Source organism: Aptenodytes forsteri, unplaced genomic scaffold, assembly GCF_000699145.1.
Source record: "Aptenodytes forsteri isolate BGI_AS27 unplaced genomic scaffold, ASM69914v1 Scaffold426, whole genome shotgun sequence".
NCBI classification, from domain to species: Eukaryota; Metazoa; Chordata; class Aves; order Sphenisciformes; family Spheniscidae; genus Aptenodytes; species Aptenodytes forsteri.
Genome location: NW_008794010.1, coordinates 1,183,620 through 1,202,272, shown reverse-complemented (window position 1 = coordinate 1,202,272; position 18,653 = coordinate 1,183,620). Strand labels below are relative to the sequence as shown.

Sequence of the window (18,653 nt, the reverse complement as noted above, 5' to 3'; positions counted from 1 at the left end):
GTGCTTGTTCTGAATTCTCCTCCAGGTTCTCATCACTTTATAGACTAGTTATCTCAAGTATTTGTTGGCTGACCATGGCTCTCAGACCAATGTTAACTGTTGCTTTATTGAAACTTCTAATGAGTTGTCTTTAAAAGGGTACTTAAACCTTAGTACCTGTGAAGACCCTGACTAATTGCATAAGCTGTTAGTGCCTAAATGCTGTGTTAGTTGCTCAAAGCCCTGTGTTTCAGTGACACTCAATGCCTGCAGCTGAAAGGTATCCCATCACTAAGTCCATTTCTGATACATTTTGTTACCTGAACTTTCAGTCAGTGGCTAAAGTTGCTCTTCAGTGATAGATTAAAACTATCTGTGTTCTGGGTGGTATTCTGTACTTAGCGTGAGCAAAGCAAAAATGTGGATCTTATTACACTTACTGTGTGTAAGTGTTACACAGTCTCAACTGCACTTGAAACTTAATGAGTTGTCACATTCGGCAAGCTGGCTAGGAAGTGTTAATTCTTTACTAGCCTGCTGTCACTTTTGGGAGGAAGGAGAGGGTAAAACAGGTGAGTGTCCTGTAGTATCAGAACTAGTACCAGTATCCTAGTACCCCAGTCCTAATGGAAGTGAAGTGTAGTAGAATGGAGCCTTACAGCCGTGTTGTAAAGTTCTTGTTGCCCCTTTTCCTCCTCTCTGCCATGTGTACCTAAGGCTGCATGGATTCAGAGATGAGCCTCATTTTCTGTCCTTGTAACCTGAGTTTTTCCTTCACCAAACATTTTTTGATGAATAAATTCTTTTAATACAGCTAACCCAGTGTTTAAGTCTAGTCAAGACTACCAGATGCCTGCACTTCAGTTCCATTAAGTGGATGTAATCAACTTTCTTAGAGAAGTCTAGCAAGAACAGAAATATTTGCATGCTGTTTGTTTTAGGTAATGAGCATGTGAATAGAAACTCTACTCTGTGATCTTAATTGGTCTTAGATTGCTGAGATGACTGAAAATAGACAGGCATAACACTTTATTTTGTGATGTGCCATCAAATGAACTCTTGTAAAAAAAAAAAAAACTTATAAAAGCTAGTGTAGGGAGGCTCTTCTGCCTTTATGTTATGGAAAGGAATTTTTATATAACTTCTAAGGCAGAAGACAAAGGCTGAAAAGCCAGAACAATTGATGTAATAGCAAACTGGGATGCCTGAAGGAAAAACAAAATAATGACGTGGAAATGCAGCAGCAAAAAACAGTGGCTGAAAGCAGACTTAACTTGTAGTGAGCATTGGCAGATCTGTGTGTGTGCTGTCAAATACCCCTCTTCCACTTTAATTCTGTGGATTATCTGAGATAGTTTGTTGCCTCTTTCAGCATGTATTAAGGATATTTAAAGTTGCAACCTGTTAACCTTTGAGGAAGGTCAGTTAAGCAGGTGCTATTCAGGTTTCTTAATTTCCTAATGTTTAATAGGAGAAACTGATCTTAGACTTCCAGGTCTTATTATTAAGAGATTTTAGATAGCTTATGTCTGCTGTATGTTCTGGGTTCAGAGTCAAACTTACTGTGATCTGATTAGCTAAATCTAAAATTGAATGAATTGCTGTTTGCAAGGCATGTTCTGTCTTTCTGCAGCCATCAGTAGAATGCATTGTCTGAAGTATTCTAGCTCGGATAAATTCAAGCTGGATGGATTACATAGGATACTGAGTAGATAGGGTGCTTCACTGGAGTGAAGTATTCTTATTAGTGGTTGGAGGGAACAATGTTAAGCAAATGTCGCTTGAGGAAATGACCAGAGCAGTTTTGTCATGAGTTAAAGTTTATGAATGAGTTTGTTCTGTTGCAGTCTAGGATCAGTAAGCTGGATTTCAGTGGGCGCATGCTGTGGCATGCGGGTTAAGATTTCTGTCACTATTGGTAGCTCTTAGTTTTCAATAGAACTACTGAAATGGTTGAGGTTGCTACATCTTGGCACAACACTTAAATATAGTAATGCTGCTCTATCTCTTGCCATGGCATTTCTTCTGAGGTTGTAGTGAAGGCTACAGATGAGTGTTTCTATCTTCTAACCTGAAAGAAGACAGAAATGTTTTAGAGCTGTGAAAACCCATGGTGGTTTTTTCCTTTTAGAGTTGGGAAAACACATGCTGTGTTTTCTCTTGGCTGTATGGTTTGACTTGTTTCCTTTTGGTGTTCCATAACTGTGTAAGTTACTTCCGTTTACTTAGGATATCTTCAGATGGCCTATGACAAGATATTTTTACCCAGCATTAAATATCAGCCTGCTGAAAGCAGAAGGAAGCCTGACATTAATATGAAAAATATGAAGTTTTATATTCTGATTCCTGGTATACATAATAAGATAAACCTTAACTGTACTGTCTCCAAAAATATCCCAAGTGGTCCATTGCTTTGTTTAATGTGATAATTTACAGCCCTAAACCATTATTTGAGAGCCAGTTTTCAATGAGTTTCACAGTAGTTTTTGTCCATCCAGGTCCTTAAACTGCTGGTGTGAGGAGGGATTTAAAAAATTGAATTTTTTAATCCAGAAGTCACTACTGGTGAGTGACTAATTTGACAATAATCAAGGCCCTCTAATGCTTGTATATAACTTCAAAATAATCTCTACTCACTGCATACAGCTGTTCCTTTCAGAGCTGACAAAGTGACTGAGGACTGCAAATGCTGCTACATTAGACAGAATATGGGAATGCTGTTCAGTACTTGTTTTGTGGATATGGAATGTATTTAAGGAAAACTGTTGTATTTAATCCTGTGTGGTACCTTTGTACAAGAATTAATTTTTTTTAATGTAAATCTTCAGAGTGAAACTCAAGCATGTTATCTGTTCCTACTTTGAAATAAAATATCTTCTGTTCATTGTGTAGAAAACTGTAAACCCCAACTGTCATTCCTACAGCAAGCTTCTAAAATCCCTTAAAACACGCAACACTGAAACTGTACTTTCAGGACTTCTTACTAATCTTACAGAAGCATCTGATACATGAAGGGCCTCCAGAATTACCTACAAAGCATACTTTACCCCAGAGCTCAATAGAAGCCAGATAAAAATCCTTAAAGTTAAGTTTTGATTGGAATATCTGGGAGGATATGGGAGAAGAGGACTTTATTCCCATTTGGATAAGGAATAATTAGAAGTTTAAAACAGATTTATGGTGGTAAAAATTCTTGAACTTGTTTAACCTTTGGAGTTACAAAACTAAAGTTTCCTAAATTGAGACCTCCAAGGCAAATGACAATCCTTTTAACTTCCCAGGTTATCGTCTCCCTAAATCCAAAACTAGAATCATCGAAGTTAGAAGCTGAATGCAAATACTCTGGATCATTACTTTCCACAAGTACTAGCCTTGTTTTCATTTGTGGATAGGCAATCTAAAGATCAGTTCTTATAGGTCACCTGTAACTCCTCCCTCTCAAATTGTAGCTGTCATGTTTTCTTCAGCTAGACTGAGACTTCTTGCTTTTCCTTTTAAAAAAAAGTCATAGGCAGATATAAACTAATCATAGGCTTCCCTCTTTGAAGGAAGAAAAATAACTTGGCTTCTTTTAGGCTTCCTGTTAGTCAGTTTAGTGCTATTTCTAATGAATATTAAAGTCACTGTCTCAGTTGGATCATGTCTTCATAAGACTAAAAGCAGTAGAAGGTAGGCTTGCCTGCTGCAAGAGTGCTTATAGCTGTGGGGTGGGTTAGAGCAAAAATTGTTTAAGGAGACGAGTCAGCCGCTCATGCCTGAAGGAATTTATATACCATGAAAGCTTCTTTGATGTTTCCACTATCAGTATTGTATTACTTAGACAATCTTTCTCCCACCCTCTGCTTCCTTTTCTAGAAAACAACAATTTTCTAGAATAACAACTTCCAGGATAAAGGCAAAGGATTCTTTATTTAAAAATCCTTAATCGAATGTATTTCTCACGTCTCCACTTGAAAACTAAGGTTAATTAGGAAGCTTCTGCTACATTAAGTTCTTATATTTCTGTTCTTGGGTCATAGGAATGAGTGCTGTAGTTATCTGGTAGTATTAGTTGTGGAACTGATGTTGCCTGTATATTTTGGCTACTGACTCTTTGTAAAGCAGATGCACAGGCAGGCAGCTGCCTGAAACAAGACCAGTTATAAAATAAGACCCAAAGAATGCTTCCGGTAACACCTTGGTAGTGGTTGCAATAACTTCTGAGCACTTGGAGAAAAACTATTTTCCAGTATGTGTACTTCTCTTCACTTGTATATAGATAATCCATGTTTTTAACTGCTGTAACTGTCACAAGAAGATTAAGATCTGCTTGTTCTATATAAGAAGATGTGTCAGTCAGCACCAATGGTTAATTTAAAGATGTGGTTGCTTGGCCTGTCCTAGATGAGACACAGACACACACAGGAAAACATGGTCAGTAGATGTGTTCCCTTTAAATCGATCATGGTGATTGGATGTGTCAGTCTTCATTTCTCATACAAGGTTTACTCAAGCAAAAGATTTCTGGAAGACTTGCAATCTTTAAGTTGGACTTGATTTACAAAGTGTGTGGGGGGAACTGCTTATCAGAATAGTCAGGTGTAATCTGAGTCAATCTTAATGAGGAGATTCTATTAAGATTAAAGTAGTAACCTTGAAAGAAGATAGATACGCTTTTATTTAATACAAGCTGCAAATATGAGCCATTTCATAGGCTAACAAAATGGCTTAGCTGACAATGCAAATGGGTTTATCTTAGATAAACTGCAGCAGAGGTGGAAATGTACTGTAGTCTTGATATAACGGGCAGGTAAATGTTGGGCTGATATTCACCCCCCTAGATGGGCTATTCTCATAGCTCCTGTCCTCTGTAAGACAGAATAGAAGTAAACAATTCACTGTGCTCTGTGTCTTAATGGAGTTTAACAGCTTTAGAAAGAAAACTATCTAGGTTTTACTGAAGCTGTTCAGAATTATTGTTCAGATTTGAGAAATGCTATAGGCTTGTTGACTTCCTTGGCATGTGCTTAACTGTTCTCCAAAATCGGAAGTTAATACCTAAGTTTTATTCATCATCAAAATACTCTTTTGTTCCTTTGAAAACCAAGAAATTTGAATTGTCTTCTGTAGTAATGTGAAATTAGTAGCTCATAAGCCTGCTAAGCTTGCAAAACCATTTTTCAGTTACTTAAAATTCAAATGCAAGGTTGGAACTGATGGTAGACGGTACAGCCTAGTGCAATGTCTTGCATTGCTCTTCATGTGAGGGATTTAATACATATTTTTTTAAAAACCAAAAACCAATCTCCATTCAAACCCAAAGCTGACCATACTTGCTACACAAGCGGATAGTGTCATGGGGGAGGAGGAGGCTTTTAAGAAGTTAACAGTTCCATAACTCCTGGCAGTACATCCATATGAAGTTATACATAACATGACACTTACCACAATTCAGGCTTGAATTCCTTTAAAAATAGTGAGGCTTACAGAGGCTTGCTGTTATGCTAAAGTTTGTAAAGTGTGCTGAGTCCTCCTGTCTCTTCCTGATGGTTAAGATCTGTATTACTGATTTGACAATGTAATGTCACTAGTTTATATGTCCTCCAATAAATTTGAATAAGAGCTCAATTTAAAGGAGCTGGTATATGGTTCATGGTTGAAGACTACAAGTTTAATTACCCTAGTAGGGTGGGTTTTGTTTTGTTTCCACTCCCCTACCACCTCACCCCCACCCCATGTGTATTGATCCAGTTTCTATCAGGAAAGGTAAGCAGCACAAACATTTACCTACTCTGGGGTTGTTGCTCCCTTTGAAGTGTAGCAGTTAACCTTGTCATGATGCACAGGAAGACAAGTCAGCAGCTTGTCTGGACTCAGTTTACCCCCTTGTAAAATGAGAAGAGAATGGGAAGGAATGTGAGAAGGTTCAGTTATAGAAAGCCTAAAAACAAACAGTGTACCCCTTTTCCCTGGCTACCTTTAGCCTGCAGTTATTTTGAACTCTTGAGATTAAAACCAATTTCTCATCTAAATAAAAAATGCTGTCTGGAATTGCTGGGGGGTTACAGGTGTATGAAATGCAGATTAGGATGTTAAAAACTTTCAGGTGCAGCTAGCAGGCTGATCCAAGGTCAGCATTTCAAAGACTGGGTGTCTGATTGGTAATGCAGTTCTGAACATGTAATTCTTCATTGCTAACTTGAATATGTTCTTCAGCTTTATGTTGAAATAGTGTTACAATGCAGCGGCTAGTCTGGTCTGTTGGATTTTACCAAATGGTACAGCTACTTTTCTGATCTCTTCAGGCCGTTGAAACTGAAACAACCATTTCGGAGTGCAGTTGCTGTAAGACAGCTGCCTTCATTTGTGCAGAATTCAACAGTGGAAGGAAATGATGTACGTAGTTCCCAAGCCCCTCATTGCATATTTGAATCTGAGGTGGTAGTAAATATCTCAAAGCATAGTCAGTGCTCTTGACTGGTTCATCTACCAGTATGTTAACTTCAAAACTAGTTTGGTGATCACTTTTATTAGCAGCTTCCTGATAGGAGGAGACAAGAAAGGTTACAGTAAAAACAGATCTTTTGTGCTAAGCATATTGCGAATTGCATATAGCAGCTAGATCTTGCTCAGTTTTCTATTGGAAATGTTGCATCTGACTTAGAGTAAGGACTAGGGTGATCAAAGACAAATTTTATTTTTAGTGCTATTCCACTTCTGTCTGTTTGGAAGGTGTTAGTGGGGCTAACAAAGTAATGCATAAGACCTGCAGGGAGCTATCAAGCTTTTGTATAGGCACTTCCTCAACTTAGCTACTCTGGGGAATTTTTGTGTTAATGGTGAACTGATGGCATGACTTAGTTTTTCCTTCCCCTTACCACTGCTACTCCCAAACTCCTAACAAGATGTTGGAAGAATTTAGTGTTCAAGGGACTGGAAAAAAATGGTTGTATTGTCAGTGCATCCTCCATGCAGGTTGTGAGTAGACTCTGAGTTGGCCAGTCTCTTCCAGGCTGTGGAGTAGGACCAGCTTAGTACTGTTGGAAACACTTAGGTCCCTTTATGTTAACTCCTAACAAGATGTTGGAAGAATTTAGTGTTCAAGGGACTGGAAAAAAATGGTTGTATTGTCAGTGCATCCTCCATGCAGGTTGTGAGTAGACTCTGAGTTGGCCAGTCTCTTCCAGGCTGTGGAGTAGGACCAGCTTAGGGACCTAAGTGTTTCCAACAGTACTTTATGTTGTGTTATGTCTTAAATCAGCTCAATGCTGCTTATCTACTGCAGGTGCAGATCTACTGTCCATTTTAAGAGCCAGGAAAAGGTTGCTGCCAAAAGTTGTGGGAGTGCAGTGTCAGGACAAACAGCACTGGCATTTGTTCAGCAAAGTAACAAGTTTGCTCAGGAGCTGCTGGAGTATCCTGCAGCTGGCTCAGAGACAGTGAAATATAAGCTTGCATCAGAGTTGCCTAACCTATTCAGTGAGATTCTTAAACTGCAGGCCTGTCTTCTGTTTAATTATGATTTTTTCTAAAAGCTACTTCTGAAGGAAACTCTTAAACTGGGAAATCTGTCTTTACACAAATACAGCATCAAATGGACTTTGTTCTCCTGACACAGTACTGCAAACCTGTCCTTTAAAGAGATTAGTGGCTTGCCTTTACTTCATTGTCTAGGAATGTTTTGATCAGCATAACTCTAACACCTAAAGGCACATTGAAAGCTGATTGCTGGAAGAGATGGTTTTGCTCACTGCATTAGTTACCACTACAAATGTTTCTGCTTGGCTAGCTCCCGGAACAGGTTGTCACCAGCTCTGTGTCTGTACTGAAAACAGTGTTGGACTGGGGGGGGGGAGAAGGGGAGCAAATGAAATAAAAGTATGACAGCTTTGAGTGACCCATTGTGAAGCTCTAGCCTCAAATTTCTCTTTCTGGGTTAGTGAAGAGGCGCTACAGATCTATGATACAAATACTTCTGTACTGCTTGGTGATATCAAATGGAGGTGCATACTGAAGATTTTGATAGGGCATTTGATCGTATTTCAGGCTCCTGCTCCCCCAATTACCTTGGCTTTCTGCAAAAAAAAAAAGTGAGTCTGGTGACTTAAATGTGTGCAACTAAAGGAGAGCATTTGTTTATAAGGCTGGTTCAATTTTGAGTTTAACTTCAAGGAAAAGTATTTTGTGTAGCAAGACATCTTTCTTGTGGTACAGGAAAGGAGTAAAGGAGGAGGTTCAATTATAACTCTTCAAGTAGTCTTTGTAGCACTGAAACAATAGCAGCTTGCCTTAAATGGTCACTTCAGTTTTCCTTGTGAAAATCCATGTTGTAGCCCTGTATCAAACAGTTTTGCTAGTATCTTAAGAGTAGCTGTCTTCGAGAGCAATGAGGAAGCCTGACATTTAGCCCTTGTCTTGGCAGCATGTCCAAGCTGTGGAATTTAATGTCTGGACTTCATCTTATGCAAGGATAGAGAAGTAAAAAACGGCTCTATCATGGTCAGTCTTCAATTCTTTTTCTCTTGCAGCTTTAAGAGGAGAATATATCTTACGTATAGTCTGCCAGAAAAAGTCTGGGTGATACATCTCATTCTTTTGCGTATCTGTCCATGGGGGCTTGCTAATTAGCATTTAAATATACTCACTGTAGTAATGAAATGGCAAGATGTGCAAAGTCTTAGTTTGCAATTCTAGTGTTCTAATACAAAATCCTGTCTTACTAGCTCTGATTAGTGTTTAAGTTCTAACCTTGCTCTTTTTTTAGGGTCTCTGAAAGGTAGCAGGAAAGAGTTCTGGGAGCACAACAAGGAACATGGCAACCCAAGGTATATAATGCATCACAACTTCTGTTATTAGAATCTAGCAGTTCTAATAAAGAGCAGTTCAACTGGCTCTTTACTCCCCTTTTTTAACTTTTTAAAGTCACTTGGATTGAATAATGTCTGCTCTGCTACAGTAATTAATACCTTACCACTGGAACTCAAACCTGCCAACAAATTTGTCATCGTAAGCATTTTGGGTCCCTTAAGTACAGTCAAGCACCTAATCATAGTATGTGGAAAAGGGAACCTTTAAGCAGTAGACTAAGACAGTCGCAATGATAGCAGTGATTGCTCTGCCTGTTAGTCGGGTTTATAGATGTCTGCATTGGTTCGATGTAAAGCCTCAGTTTTAAAACTGCTGTCTCACTTGCAGTGGTACCTCTGCTGGGCTGAGGTAGTTGTTTATAGCAGTTTATTTTCGTTTAAAATCTGTCATCTCTTGGATTAATACATGCTGGAGTAATTGAACTAAACTTAATTGTTCAACAATGATTTCTTACAGCTGACTTGATGGAGTTGGATATGGCAATGGAGCCAGACAGAAAAGCAGCAGTCAGTCACTGGCAGCAACAATCATATCTGGACTCTGGTATCCATTCCGGTGCCACAACAACTGCTCCTTCCTTGAGTGGCAAGGGAAATCCTGAAGAGGAAGATGTGGACACGACACAAGTCCTGTATGAGTGGGAGCAGGGTTTCTCTCAGTCCTTTACCCAGGAGCAGGTTGCTGGTAAGGCCTTTTCTATTACACTGATTTGCTTAGGCATGCAGCTTAACAATACAGAAACCTAAATACTGGATTATTACTAATCTAGAAGATGAGCTTTTTATTCCTAGTTTGAGGTAACGACTCGCCTTGTTTTTCAGATATTGATGGCCAGTATGCAATGACTAGAGCTCAGAGAGTGCGTGCAGCTATGTTCCCTGAAACACTGGATGAAGGAATGCAAATCCCATCCACGCAATTTGATGCTGCTCATCCAACTAATGTGCAACGCCTGGCTGAGCCATCCCAGATGTTAAAACATGCTGTTGTTAATTTGATAAACTACCAAGATGATGCTGAACTTGCAACTCGTGCAATCCCAGAACTGACCAAACTGTTGAATGATGAGGACCAGGTAAGCGATTTCTTTGCCTCAGTGTAGCTTGCTTGTGGGGGCCTCTTCAATGACCTCAAAACTAAAATCTTTCTTCAAATATATTTCTGTAGGTGGTGGTGAACAAGGCTGCAGTTATGGTTCATCAGTTATCCAAAAAGGAAGCGTCTCGCCATGCTATTATGAGATCTCCTCAAATGGTATCTGCTATTGTACGTACCATGCAAAATACAAACGATGTGGAAACAGCCCGTTGTACTGCAGGTACACTACACAATCTCTCACATCACCGTGAAGGCTTGTTGGCAATCTTCAAATCAGGAGGCATCCCTGCTTTGGTTAAAATGCTTGGGTATGTGGACTACTAAGATGGTACTTGTGTTTTTTAGTTGGTACTGGTAGGTGCAGGTATTCACGAGGCTTTTTCCTTCTGTAGGTCCCCAGTGGACTCTGTGCTGTTCTATGCCATTACAACTCTTCACAATCTCCTGTTACATCAGGAAGGAGCCAAAATGGCTGTCCGTCTAGCTGGTGGGTTGCAGAAAATGGTTGCCTTGCTCAACAAGACAAATGTCAAATTCTTGGCTATCACAACGGACTGCCTTCAGATTTTAGCGTATGGCAATCAAGAAAGTAAGGTAAGTGCCTCTGCTGTTGAAGCACTTAAAATGAGCAAGCTTGCGATGAATGGCCTAACAGTTCGCATGTACTGACCTCCTTATTCTGAATCTTCAGCCGTGTTGGGCTTTTGCCAGTCAGTCCTGACCTTGCGAAGAGGTGAGGGATGCAGGAATTATTTTGTGGAAATGCAGTCATGCTTATAGTGAGACTGCAAAACTTAGACCTGGCCAGCAGATGTGAACAGCTTTTTTGGAGATCTGTAACTTATGATGGGTGTAAGCCAGCAACAATTACTACCTACTGACATGCACAGGAAGTGACAGATAAATGTTATTTTTGCTGTCTTTCAGCTGATTATTCTGGCAAGTGGTGGACCCCAGGCTCTAGTAAACATAATGAGGACCTATACTTATGAGAAGCTATTGTGGACCACAAGTAGGGTGCTGAAGGTGTTGTCAGTCTGCTCCAGCAACAAACCTGCTATTGTTGAAGCTGGTAAGTATCTGGTACCCGTAACTTAAAAAGCTATATGGTACTGCAGGATCAGTACATTTCATGCAAGAACAGAAGCTGCCGGCATCAAAAAATTGAACTTGGATTGGTCCTTCAGTCCATAACTAGTTTTGGAGGCCTTTAGTATACAGAAGTATAAAAAGCAGTCCATTCTAAGTAACTAGATCTACTATGTTGTTAGCTGGATGGCTTAGTGGCTGAGCATTGTCAGAATGGTCCCCTTAGAATATGCATACCTTTAAAAGGTCCACTATCACAGAAAGAATCTCAGGGTTTTCCCTTTAAAAGGTCCACTATCACAGAAAGAAGAAAACCCTGAGATTCTATGTGATGAAGGGTTAGGGCCTAGCCATGTTATGATACTAATGCCAAGAAAGATCCAGAAGCTTGTGAGATATGCACTCAGACTTTAAGGAAGAGAAGGACCTGACTGTTTACAAGATGAGCATCTGAGTAATGGTGTCAAATCCATACCATCTTCTAGGTGGGATGCAAGCTTTGGGACTCCACCTCACAGATCCAAGCCAGCGTCTTGTCCAGAACTGCCTCTGGACTCTGAGAAATCTGTCAGATGCTGCAACAAAGCAGGTAAATGGCAATTCTAAGGGATGAGGATCAAAAGCCAACATAGTGGAGAAGGAGAGAGACTATATTTTTCTCCTCTTTTTTTTCAGGAGGGAATGGAAGGCCTTCTAGGAACTCTTGTTCAGCTTTTAGGATCAGACGATATTAATGTTGTGACCTGTGCTGCTGGCATCCTTTCTAACCTTACCTGCAACAATTACAAGAACAAGATGATGGTGTGCCAGGTTGGTGGCATTGAGGCTCTTGTGCGCACAGTTCTTCGGGCTGGAGACAGGGAAGACATCACAGAACCTGCTATTTGTGCGCTCCGTCACCTCACCAGCAGACATCAAGAAGCTGAGATGGCTCAAAATGCAGTACGTCTCCATTATGGACTCCCAGTGGTGGTTAAACTGTTGCACCCGCCATCACACTGGCCGTTGATCAAGGTAAATAAGAGTTAACAGCTTTCAGCGCTGAAAACTGGTGCTTTTTTAAGGTAACCTTAACCATGAAAAATATTTTGTTTCCAAGGTATTGGGGAATGTAATTTGTCTGATGGGAAAGTTGCTCAATTAAAGCAACTTATTGTCTAGTAGAGATTTAAGCATTTGGGATCAACTGATTAAAAAAAAAATCACTAACAGCAAGCACACCTGTCATGTTCTTTTATTCCCCACCCCCTTTCCTAACTGCAGGCTACTGTTGGTTTGATCCGCAATCTTGCCCTCTGTCCTGCAAACCACGCCCCACTGCGTGAACAAGGTGCTATTCCAAGGCTAGTTCAGCTGCTGGTTAGAGCGCATCAAGATACCCAGCGACGTACTTCTATGGGTGGAACACAACAGCAGTTTGTGGTAAGTGGCCACCACTAACTGAAGTTACATGTGAAACTCCTCATTTGTCAGTGTGCCTCAGCCATGTATTGTTTGGTCTAAATAGCTGTTGTCTTACCGTTTGCTCTAATTCATGATGTTCTCTTGGTGTGCTGATAATTCTGTCTTGGCAGACCTGAAGGTTTTTCTTAAACAAGGATGTCAAAACCTTGGTTCTTATTTTACTAAGAACCTCTTTAGCATTTAATTTTGAATGCTATAGATCACAGAAATACTGGTTTTGCCTATGCTGGCAAGGGAAGTAGTTCTCTACCAGGAAACTCATCCTTGTTGGAACTAAGGGTTTAAGAATGCTATCACAGCTTATTGCATATTTTCAAGGGTGCTCGGAGCTGTCAAAGTACTGAGAAGCTGTACAGCCTTCATACCTGTTGCCTATTTAGGTACCAGGGCAGTGTGGCAAGATCAGTCTCAGATTCCCCCCCCCCGTTAAACACATTAACAAAGGGGAAGTTGCCTTAGCATGGGCAAATGGAAGCAGTACCTACTAGTACAGGATTGTAGTTAATACTTGCAGAGGCAGGAGGGGGCCTCTCCGTTACTGATAACCACTGTTTCAAACTTCGTTAACTGCCAAGTTAATTCAGTTTGGGGAGAAAAAGTCAGTGTTGTCAGACATGAAGTTTATAATGAACTGAAATAAAAATGAGAACACTGGGAGGAGTTCCACTGAGATGCTTCAGTTACTCAATTTAGTTGGATAAACTGGGCTGACTCCTAGCAGGGATGTTAAGTTTGAAGGCCAGCAGTAGATAGTGGGCATGAGCCCTGCTGGGGGAAGGGGGTGTGTGCAGGGGACAGGTTTGGTTGATTTGTTGACAGGGTGATCAGCTTTGACAGTCATTTTGGAAGATAGTATGCAATATCTCAACTCCAAAAAAAAAAATTGCCTTTTCTTTCCCTAATTAGGAGGGCGTGCGTATGGAAGAAATTGTCGAGGGCTGCACTGGAGCCCTGCATATTCTTGCACGTGATGTTCATAATCGAATCGTAATCAGGGGTCTAAATACCATTCCACTATTTGTGCAGGTAAGCAAGAGCTCAAGAAAATGCTATAGTACATACTAGAAAAACTAGTACAAATGGCTCTTATGCTTCCTTGGTAGAACTGCTAAGTCAGATAGTGCTGAAGAGCTTGTTTCAAGTAGAAGAGCTAAAGAAACCCTTGTGTTTTGGTTGCAGTTGTTGTACTCTCCCATTGAGAACATCCAGAGAGTAGCTGCAGGTGTACTTTGTGAACTGGCTCAAGACAAGGAAGCAGCTGAAGCAATTGAAGCTGAAGGTGCAACTGCCCCTTTAACAGAACTGCTTCATTCTAGGAATGAGGGTGTTGGTAAGTGAACTTAAAAGGTAGGTTTCATACTTGTGTTAGAAAAGTTGCTAGGAGACTCGACCTCTACTAAAATCACTCTTCCTTTCAATAGCAACATACGCAGCTGCAGTGCTGTTCAGAATGTCTGAGGACAAACCGCAAGACTATAAGAAGCGACTTTCGGTTGAATTGACAAGCTCTCTGTTCCGGACTGAGCCGATGGCTTGGAACGAGGTGAGTTATGTCTTTGTATTAATGGTTTCTTGGGAAGACCTTGCTTCCTTGGAAGCCTCCTCCCTCCTTCCAGTAGTGAAGTGTAGATGCCATCAGTGATACAGGTCCAGCTTTACACGTGGCTGTACCTTCTTTACTCTCTCTACATGATCAGGTTCGATGAACCTGTGGCAAGCAGCCTTAGAGCTGCTTCTTCCCTTGCAGATAGGAAGTCCATTTTCTACTGCTGCTAAAGTTTATAATTCTCATTATGTTTGCTAGTGTGCAAAGCTGTATAGTAGAACTGTACATTTCTGTGCTGCTTGTTACAACCTAATGAACTCTGAATGCAAAAATTGAGGCATGGGTGATATGAGGGAAACATAAACATAAAACGTATCCTGTGAGGCTTCTGTCAAGCAAACAATGTAGGACTAATAATCTTGGGGTGGGGATGCAACCTGTGTTCTCCTTAGAATTGAGCTCTCAGACTTGAATATGTTTGTGGGCTGATTATCACAGACTGCCTTTTTTCATGCTTAAAGGGCTACACAGTGAATTGAGACTGAAAACAAACTGTGTGCGTGGAGTAGAGGGAAGGTTTCACTAAGTCTCTGTCTTCCCCCGGATTCTTAAGATTCAGGAGCCTAGCTTGTCTTACCCTGTATGTATTTAGTAAATAAAGGACAATAGCCCTTGATTTGTACTATTTCAGTGCTTACTCTTCTGTTGTCCTAAAATCTCTGTCTACCACAGTAATGTAAAAAAAAAAAAGCTAAAATGGAACATTTGTTTGAGAGTGGAGTTATGCAATTACATGACAGACAGGCAATTACTTCTGTAATTGGACAAACTGGGGGAGGTCCCTTCCGAACTCTTAAACACACTATTGCTGGCTCGGGAATCTCTGAACAGCTAGCTGACTTGCAGGAGTTGGGCCAGGTGTACCTGAGGAGGAGTGTTCCTAGACCTGCCCCATCTTTTGTTCCCGAACAGAACCCTCCTTCCAGTGATCTGTGGATTCCTATGCCTACATCTGTCTGTTATGTATTGGATGCAGATGCTTGGATAAAAAGGCACTTCATGTTCACAGAAGTACCGTGCTGCAGTGCTCACTGCAGAAGGGTTGCTCAAAAGGGATCCGGGGCAAGCTTCAAAACTCTTGAAACTCAGAATTACTAGTGCTGGCCCAAAGACCTGACACTAAAACTGTTTTGTAACTTTTTGTGTACATCTAGACAGCAGATCTCGGACTTGATATTGGTGCCCAGGGAGAACCTCTTGGATACCGCCCAGATGGTATGTCTCCTCTGTTCCCCTTGACTACACTTAAGTTGGATGAAGTCAAGTCATAGATTTTAAAGGAGCACTGCAAATGAGTGAAGAGTGAATTACTCTTCAGCAAGGTATTGCAAACTGATAGGCAGATGGGGAACTGCCAGTTCAAATAACCAGTTTCTGCAACACCACTGGCAGCACTGAAGTGGGAGCCGTATGAACGTGAAAACTGGTGTCTCTTGTCTTGAGTCTTGTGGGAGAGTCTTCTGCTGAGCTGTTGTTTCCAGAAGTCTTTTAAATTCTTTACAAATGGACTTGACAATTCCAATAGTGCAGTTTTTCTTTAAAACAAAAGCCGGTATTGAATGTATTAGTCTGTAAGTGTCTATAGACTTGAATGCGAGCCTATCCCTAAGGATTCTAAGCTATTTTTGACTAGTCTTTCAGAAGCAAGTCTACAGTCTTCGAGCCTGGTTTTGCTGCAGTATTGTTGAATTTTAGTACTGTTGATTGTGCAGACTAATGGCTTGGCTGGAATCTGCTCGTGCTTCTGACTGCAGTGTGCTTTGTCTGCAGGATCGTACTGGAAGGCTGTTTCGAACAATGGAATAGCCATTAAGGGCAGGCAATAGATTGTTTTGAACTTGGCTGAACTAGAAAAAAAAATAGATGGCTACAAAGATCTTCTCACACACTGATACTTGCAGCTTCTGATGCATCTAACATCTGTTAACATTATGCTTTTTTTCCCTCTGCCACCTTTAACTTTCTTAGATCCTAGCTACCGTTCTTTCCACTCTGGCGGATACGGTCAGGATGCCTTGGGTATGGACCCTATGATGGAACATGAAATGGGTGGCCACCACCCTGGTGCTGACTACCCAGTTGATGGTCTGCCAGATCTTGGCCATGCCCAGGACCTTATGGATGGGCTGCCTCCAGGTGACAGTAATCAGTTGGCCTGGTTCGATACTGACCTGTAAATCATCCTTTAGGTAAGAAGCTCCAACCTTGAATTTAAAAACAAAACAAAAAACAAAAGAAAAACAGATGACTGGACTGAGGACTTGGTTGGCAGGGAGGGATTGGCTCAGTTGGGTCCCAGTGTGCCAGAATAGTGAATAAACGCTCTGAAAACACGCGATCAGTACACTCCAAACTGACTTCTGCCGTGAAGTGTGGAAGTAATTAACTGTAGTGTCTTGTGCACTGGCTTCATGCAGTCTTAATATGTGAAAACAGCCCTCTACTCAGGAATGCTGACACCTGCTTTTTTTCTCTTTGCAGCTGTATCATCTGAATGAACTTGCATTGATTGGCCTGTAGAGTTGCTGAGAGGGCTCGAGGGGTGGGCTAGTATCTCAGAAAGTGCCTGACACACTAACCAAGCTGAGTTTCCTATGGGAACAATTGAAGTAAACTTTTTGTTCTGGTCCTTTTTGGTCGAGGAGTAATAATACAAATGGATTTTGGGAGTGATTCAAGAAACGAAGAATGCACAAGAATGAATTGCAAGATGGAATTTATCAAACCCTAGCCTTGCTTGTTAAAAATTTATTATTTTTTTTAAATCTCTGTAATGGTACTGACCTTGCTTGCTTTGGAAGTAGCCTTTCTTTTCGCAGTAATTGTTGTTAGTTTTTTTTAAAGTCTCTCGTAGTATTAAGTTATAGTGAATATGCTACAGCAGTTTCTAATTTTTAAGGATTGAGTAAAGGTGTAGAACACTAATTCATAATCGCTCTAACTGTATTCTGAATAAAGTGTAACATTGTGTAGCTTTTTTGTATAAAAAACTAGACAAATAGAAATGGTCCAATTAGTTTCCTTTTTAATATGCTTAAAATAAGCAGGTGGATCTATTTCATGTTTCTGATCAAAAACTTTATCTGGGATATGTCTGGGTAGGGGCCAGTAAGAACTGTTTATTTGGAACCTTGTATTGGACAGTTTACCAGTTGCCTTTTATCCCAAAGTTATTGTAGCCTGCTGTGATACAGATGCTTCATGAGAAAAATGCAGTTATAAAATGGTTCAAAATTAAAGTAAACTTTTAATTCACTCTGTGTCAAATTATTTCAGATCATAAAGTATGATTACAAGTTTTCTGAAAATTGTCCTGGAATTGCATAAGAACTTCAGTACTTCAGATGAGGAAGCCCTCTCATCCTGCTAAGGAATACTTACCCTTTAGAGCCCCACGTCCTAATGACCTAACCTAAAGGTTTTCTACTCCGGTCCTCTGAGGCTGCGTTCTTCCCCTTGACCTGCGCCCCCTTTGCTTCGGCAGGTTGCTTGGCATGGGTCATGTCTAGCCAGATGCGAGGCAACTACCCTTTGTGCCTGGCCTGCCAGCCAGGCTTAGCTTCTGGGCTTCAAAAAGTGAGAACAGCATATTAATCTTCAGTGCACATCTGAAGAGAGCTGGAGTGTTTGCTTACAAACTGTCAGCTGGTCCAGCAGCTTAAACCTTTTTTCAGGTGTCCTCAGTCTTCAGTTACAGTGTGAGATACAACCTGTGTGTAACTGCCTTCTCTTGAGGCAGCACCTGCGTAGTTAGAAGCAGGGAAAGTGGTTCTTAAACTGCCAGCTAATTCATAGACTGTGCACATCTGCATGGTGCAGATGTCACCAGCCCCTGCTGAGAGCAAACATGCCCTGGGCAGTTCTACTTCAGTTGCAGCAGTTTGCCGGCAGAAGATCAGAGGGGGTTGTGGCTGCAAAGAATCATGGCTCAAGTTAGGATCCCAAGATGATGAGAGCCGAATGAAACTACAAAACAGCCTGCTCCGCCTTTTGCTTGCAGAGCAAAGGCACTGCAACTGCAGAGGGGCAAGTCTTGCCCAGTAATTCAGCTTTGTTCCTCTCGGCCACACTCCCGCTAGAAGACCGTTGCTATAAAACACTTTACCAAATAATAGCCACCAGTGAGCTTTTCCCCATTTCTATAACTCTGGCTCTGATTCCAGCTGTTAAGCTATGAAAAAGAGATAGTGAGGTTTAAAGTAATGTAAGAAAACAAGTCCTGTAACATGTACAAGGTGAACACTGTTTACCTAGGGGTGTTTGCCTGCCTCCACGTACTCTGGGCAACTGGGCTGTCCAAGAGCAGGCTTGTAGCAGCAGCTCTCGGTAAGGCACCCGTGTTTGGGAGGTGTGGCAGGAACATGCTGTTGTCGCCTGGAAAGATGAACGTTAAAAAAGAAGTGGTCATAGTACCAGCCTTAGCCATGCTATGCTCGCTCAGGGGATGGGGGGAGAAAAGAAAGTTAATTTCTTTACACACTGTGGCATCTGCTAGCTCTAAAGGACGCTTCCTAGAGCATCAACTTCTACTGGGGGTAAATGACAAACTGCCAGGCTCATCATCTCGCCT

At 41.1% G+C, this 18,653-nt stretch overlaps 1 protein-coding gene across 2 annotated transcripts; it reads left to right on the top strand.

Annotated features, from left to right (window-relative positions):
- Window positions 1–2,491: 2,491 nt before the first annotated feature.
- CTNNB1 (catenin beta 1) lies at window positions 2,492–17,338 on the top strand. 2 transcript variants are annotated; one of them, XM_009290266.2, is made up of 16 exons: window positions 2,493–2,544; window positions 8,723–8,783; window positions 9,283–9,510; window positions 9,648–9,901; window positions 9,994–10,232; window positions 10,317–10,518; window positions 10,852–10,996; window positions 11,499–11,602; window positions 11,689–12,027; window positions 12,277–12,435; window positions 13,384–13,503; window positions 13,657–13,807; window positions 13,899–14,020; window positions 15,238–15,298; window positions 16,052–16,272; window positions 16,565–17,338. In XM_009290266.2, exons 2-15 carry the CDS (start codon window positions 8,771–8,773, stop codon window positions 16,258–16,260), a joined length of 2,346 nt encoding a protein of 781 aa, XP_009288541.1. In that variant the 5' UTR covers window positions 2,493–2,544; window positions 8,723–8,770; the 3' UTR covers window positions 16,261–16,272; window positions 16,565–17,338. The 2 variants fall into 2 exon arrangements, with proteins under 2 accessions (XP_009288549.1, XP_009288541.1); XM_009290274.2 differs by lacking the exon at window positions 16,052–16,272 and having other exon boundaries at window positions 2,492–2,544.
- The last annotated feature ends 1,315 nt before the right edge of the window (window positions 17,339–18,653 follow it).

Excerpts from the sequence above, each read along its gene's own strand:
- CTNNB1 (XM_009290266.2), top strand. Across the intron at positions 11,603-11,688 it reads CAGATGCTGCAACAAAGCAG|GAGGGAATGGAAGGCCTTCT; the intron begins GTAAATGGCAAT and ends CTTTTTTTTCAG. Across the intron at positions 13,504-13,656 it reads CCATTCCACTATTTGTGCAG|TTGTTGTACTCTCCCATTGA; the intron begins GTAAGCAAGAGC and ends TTTTGGTTGCAG.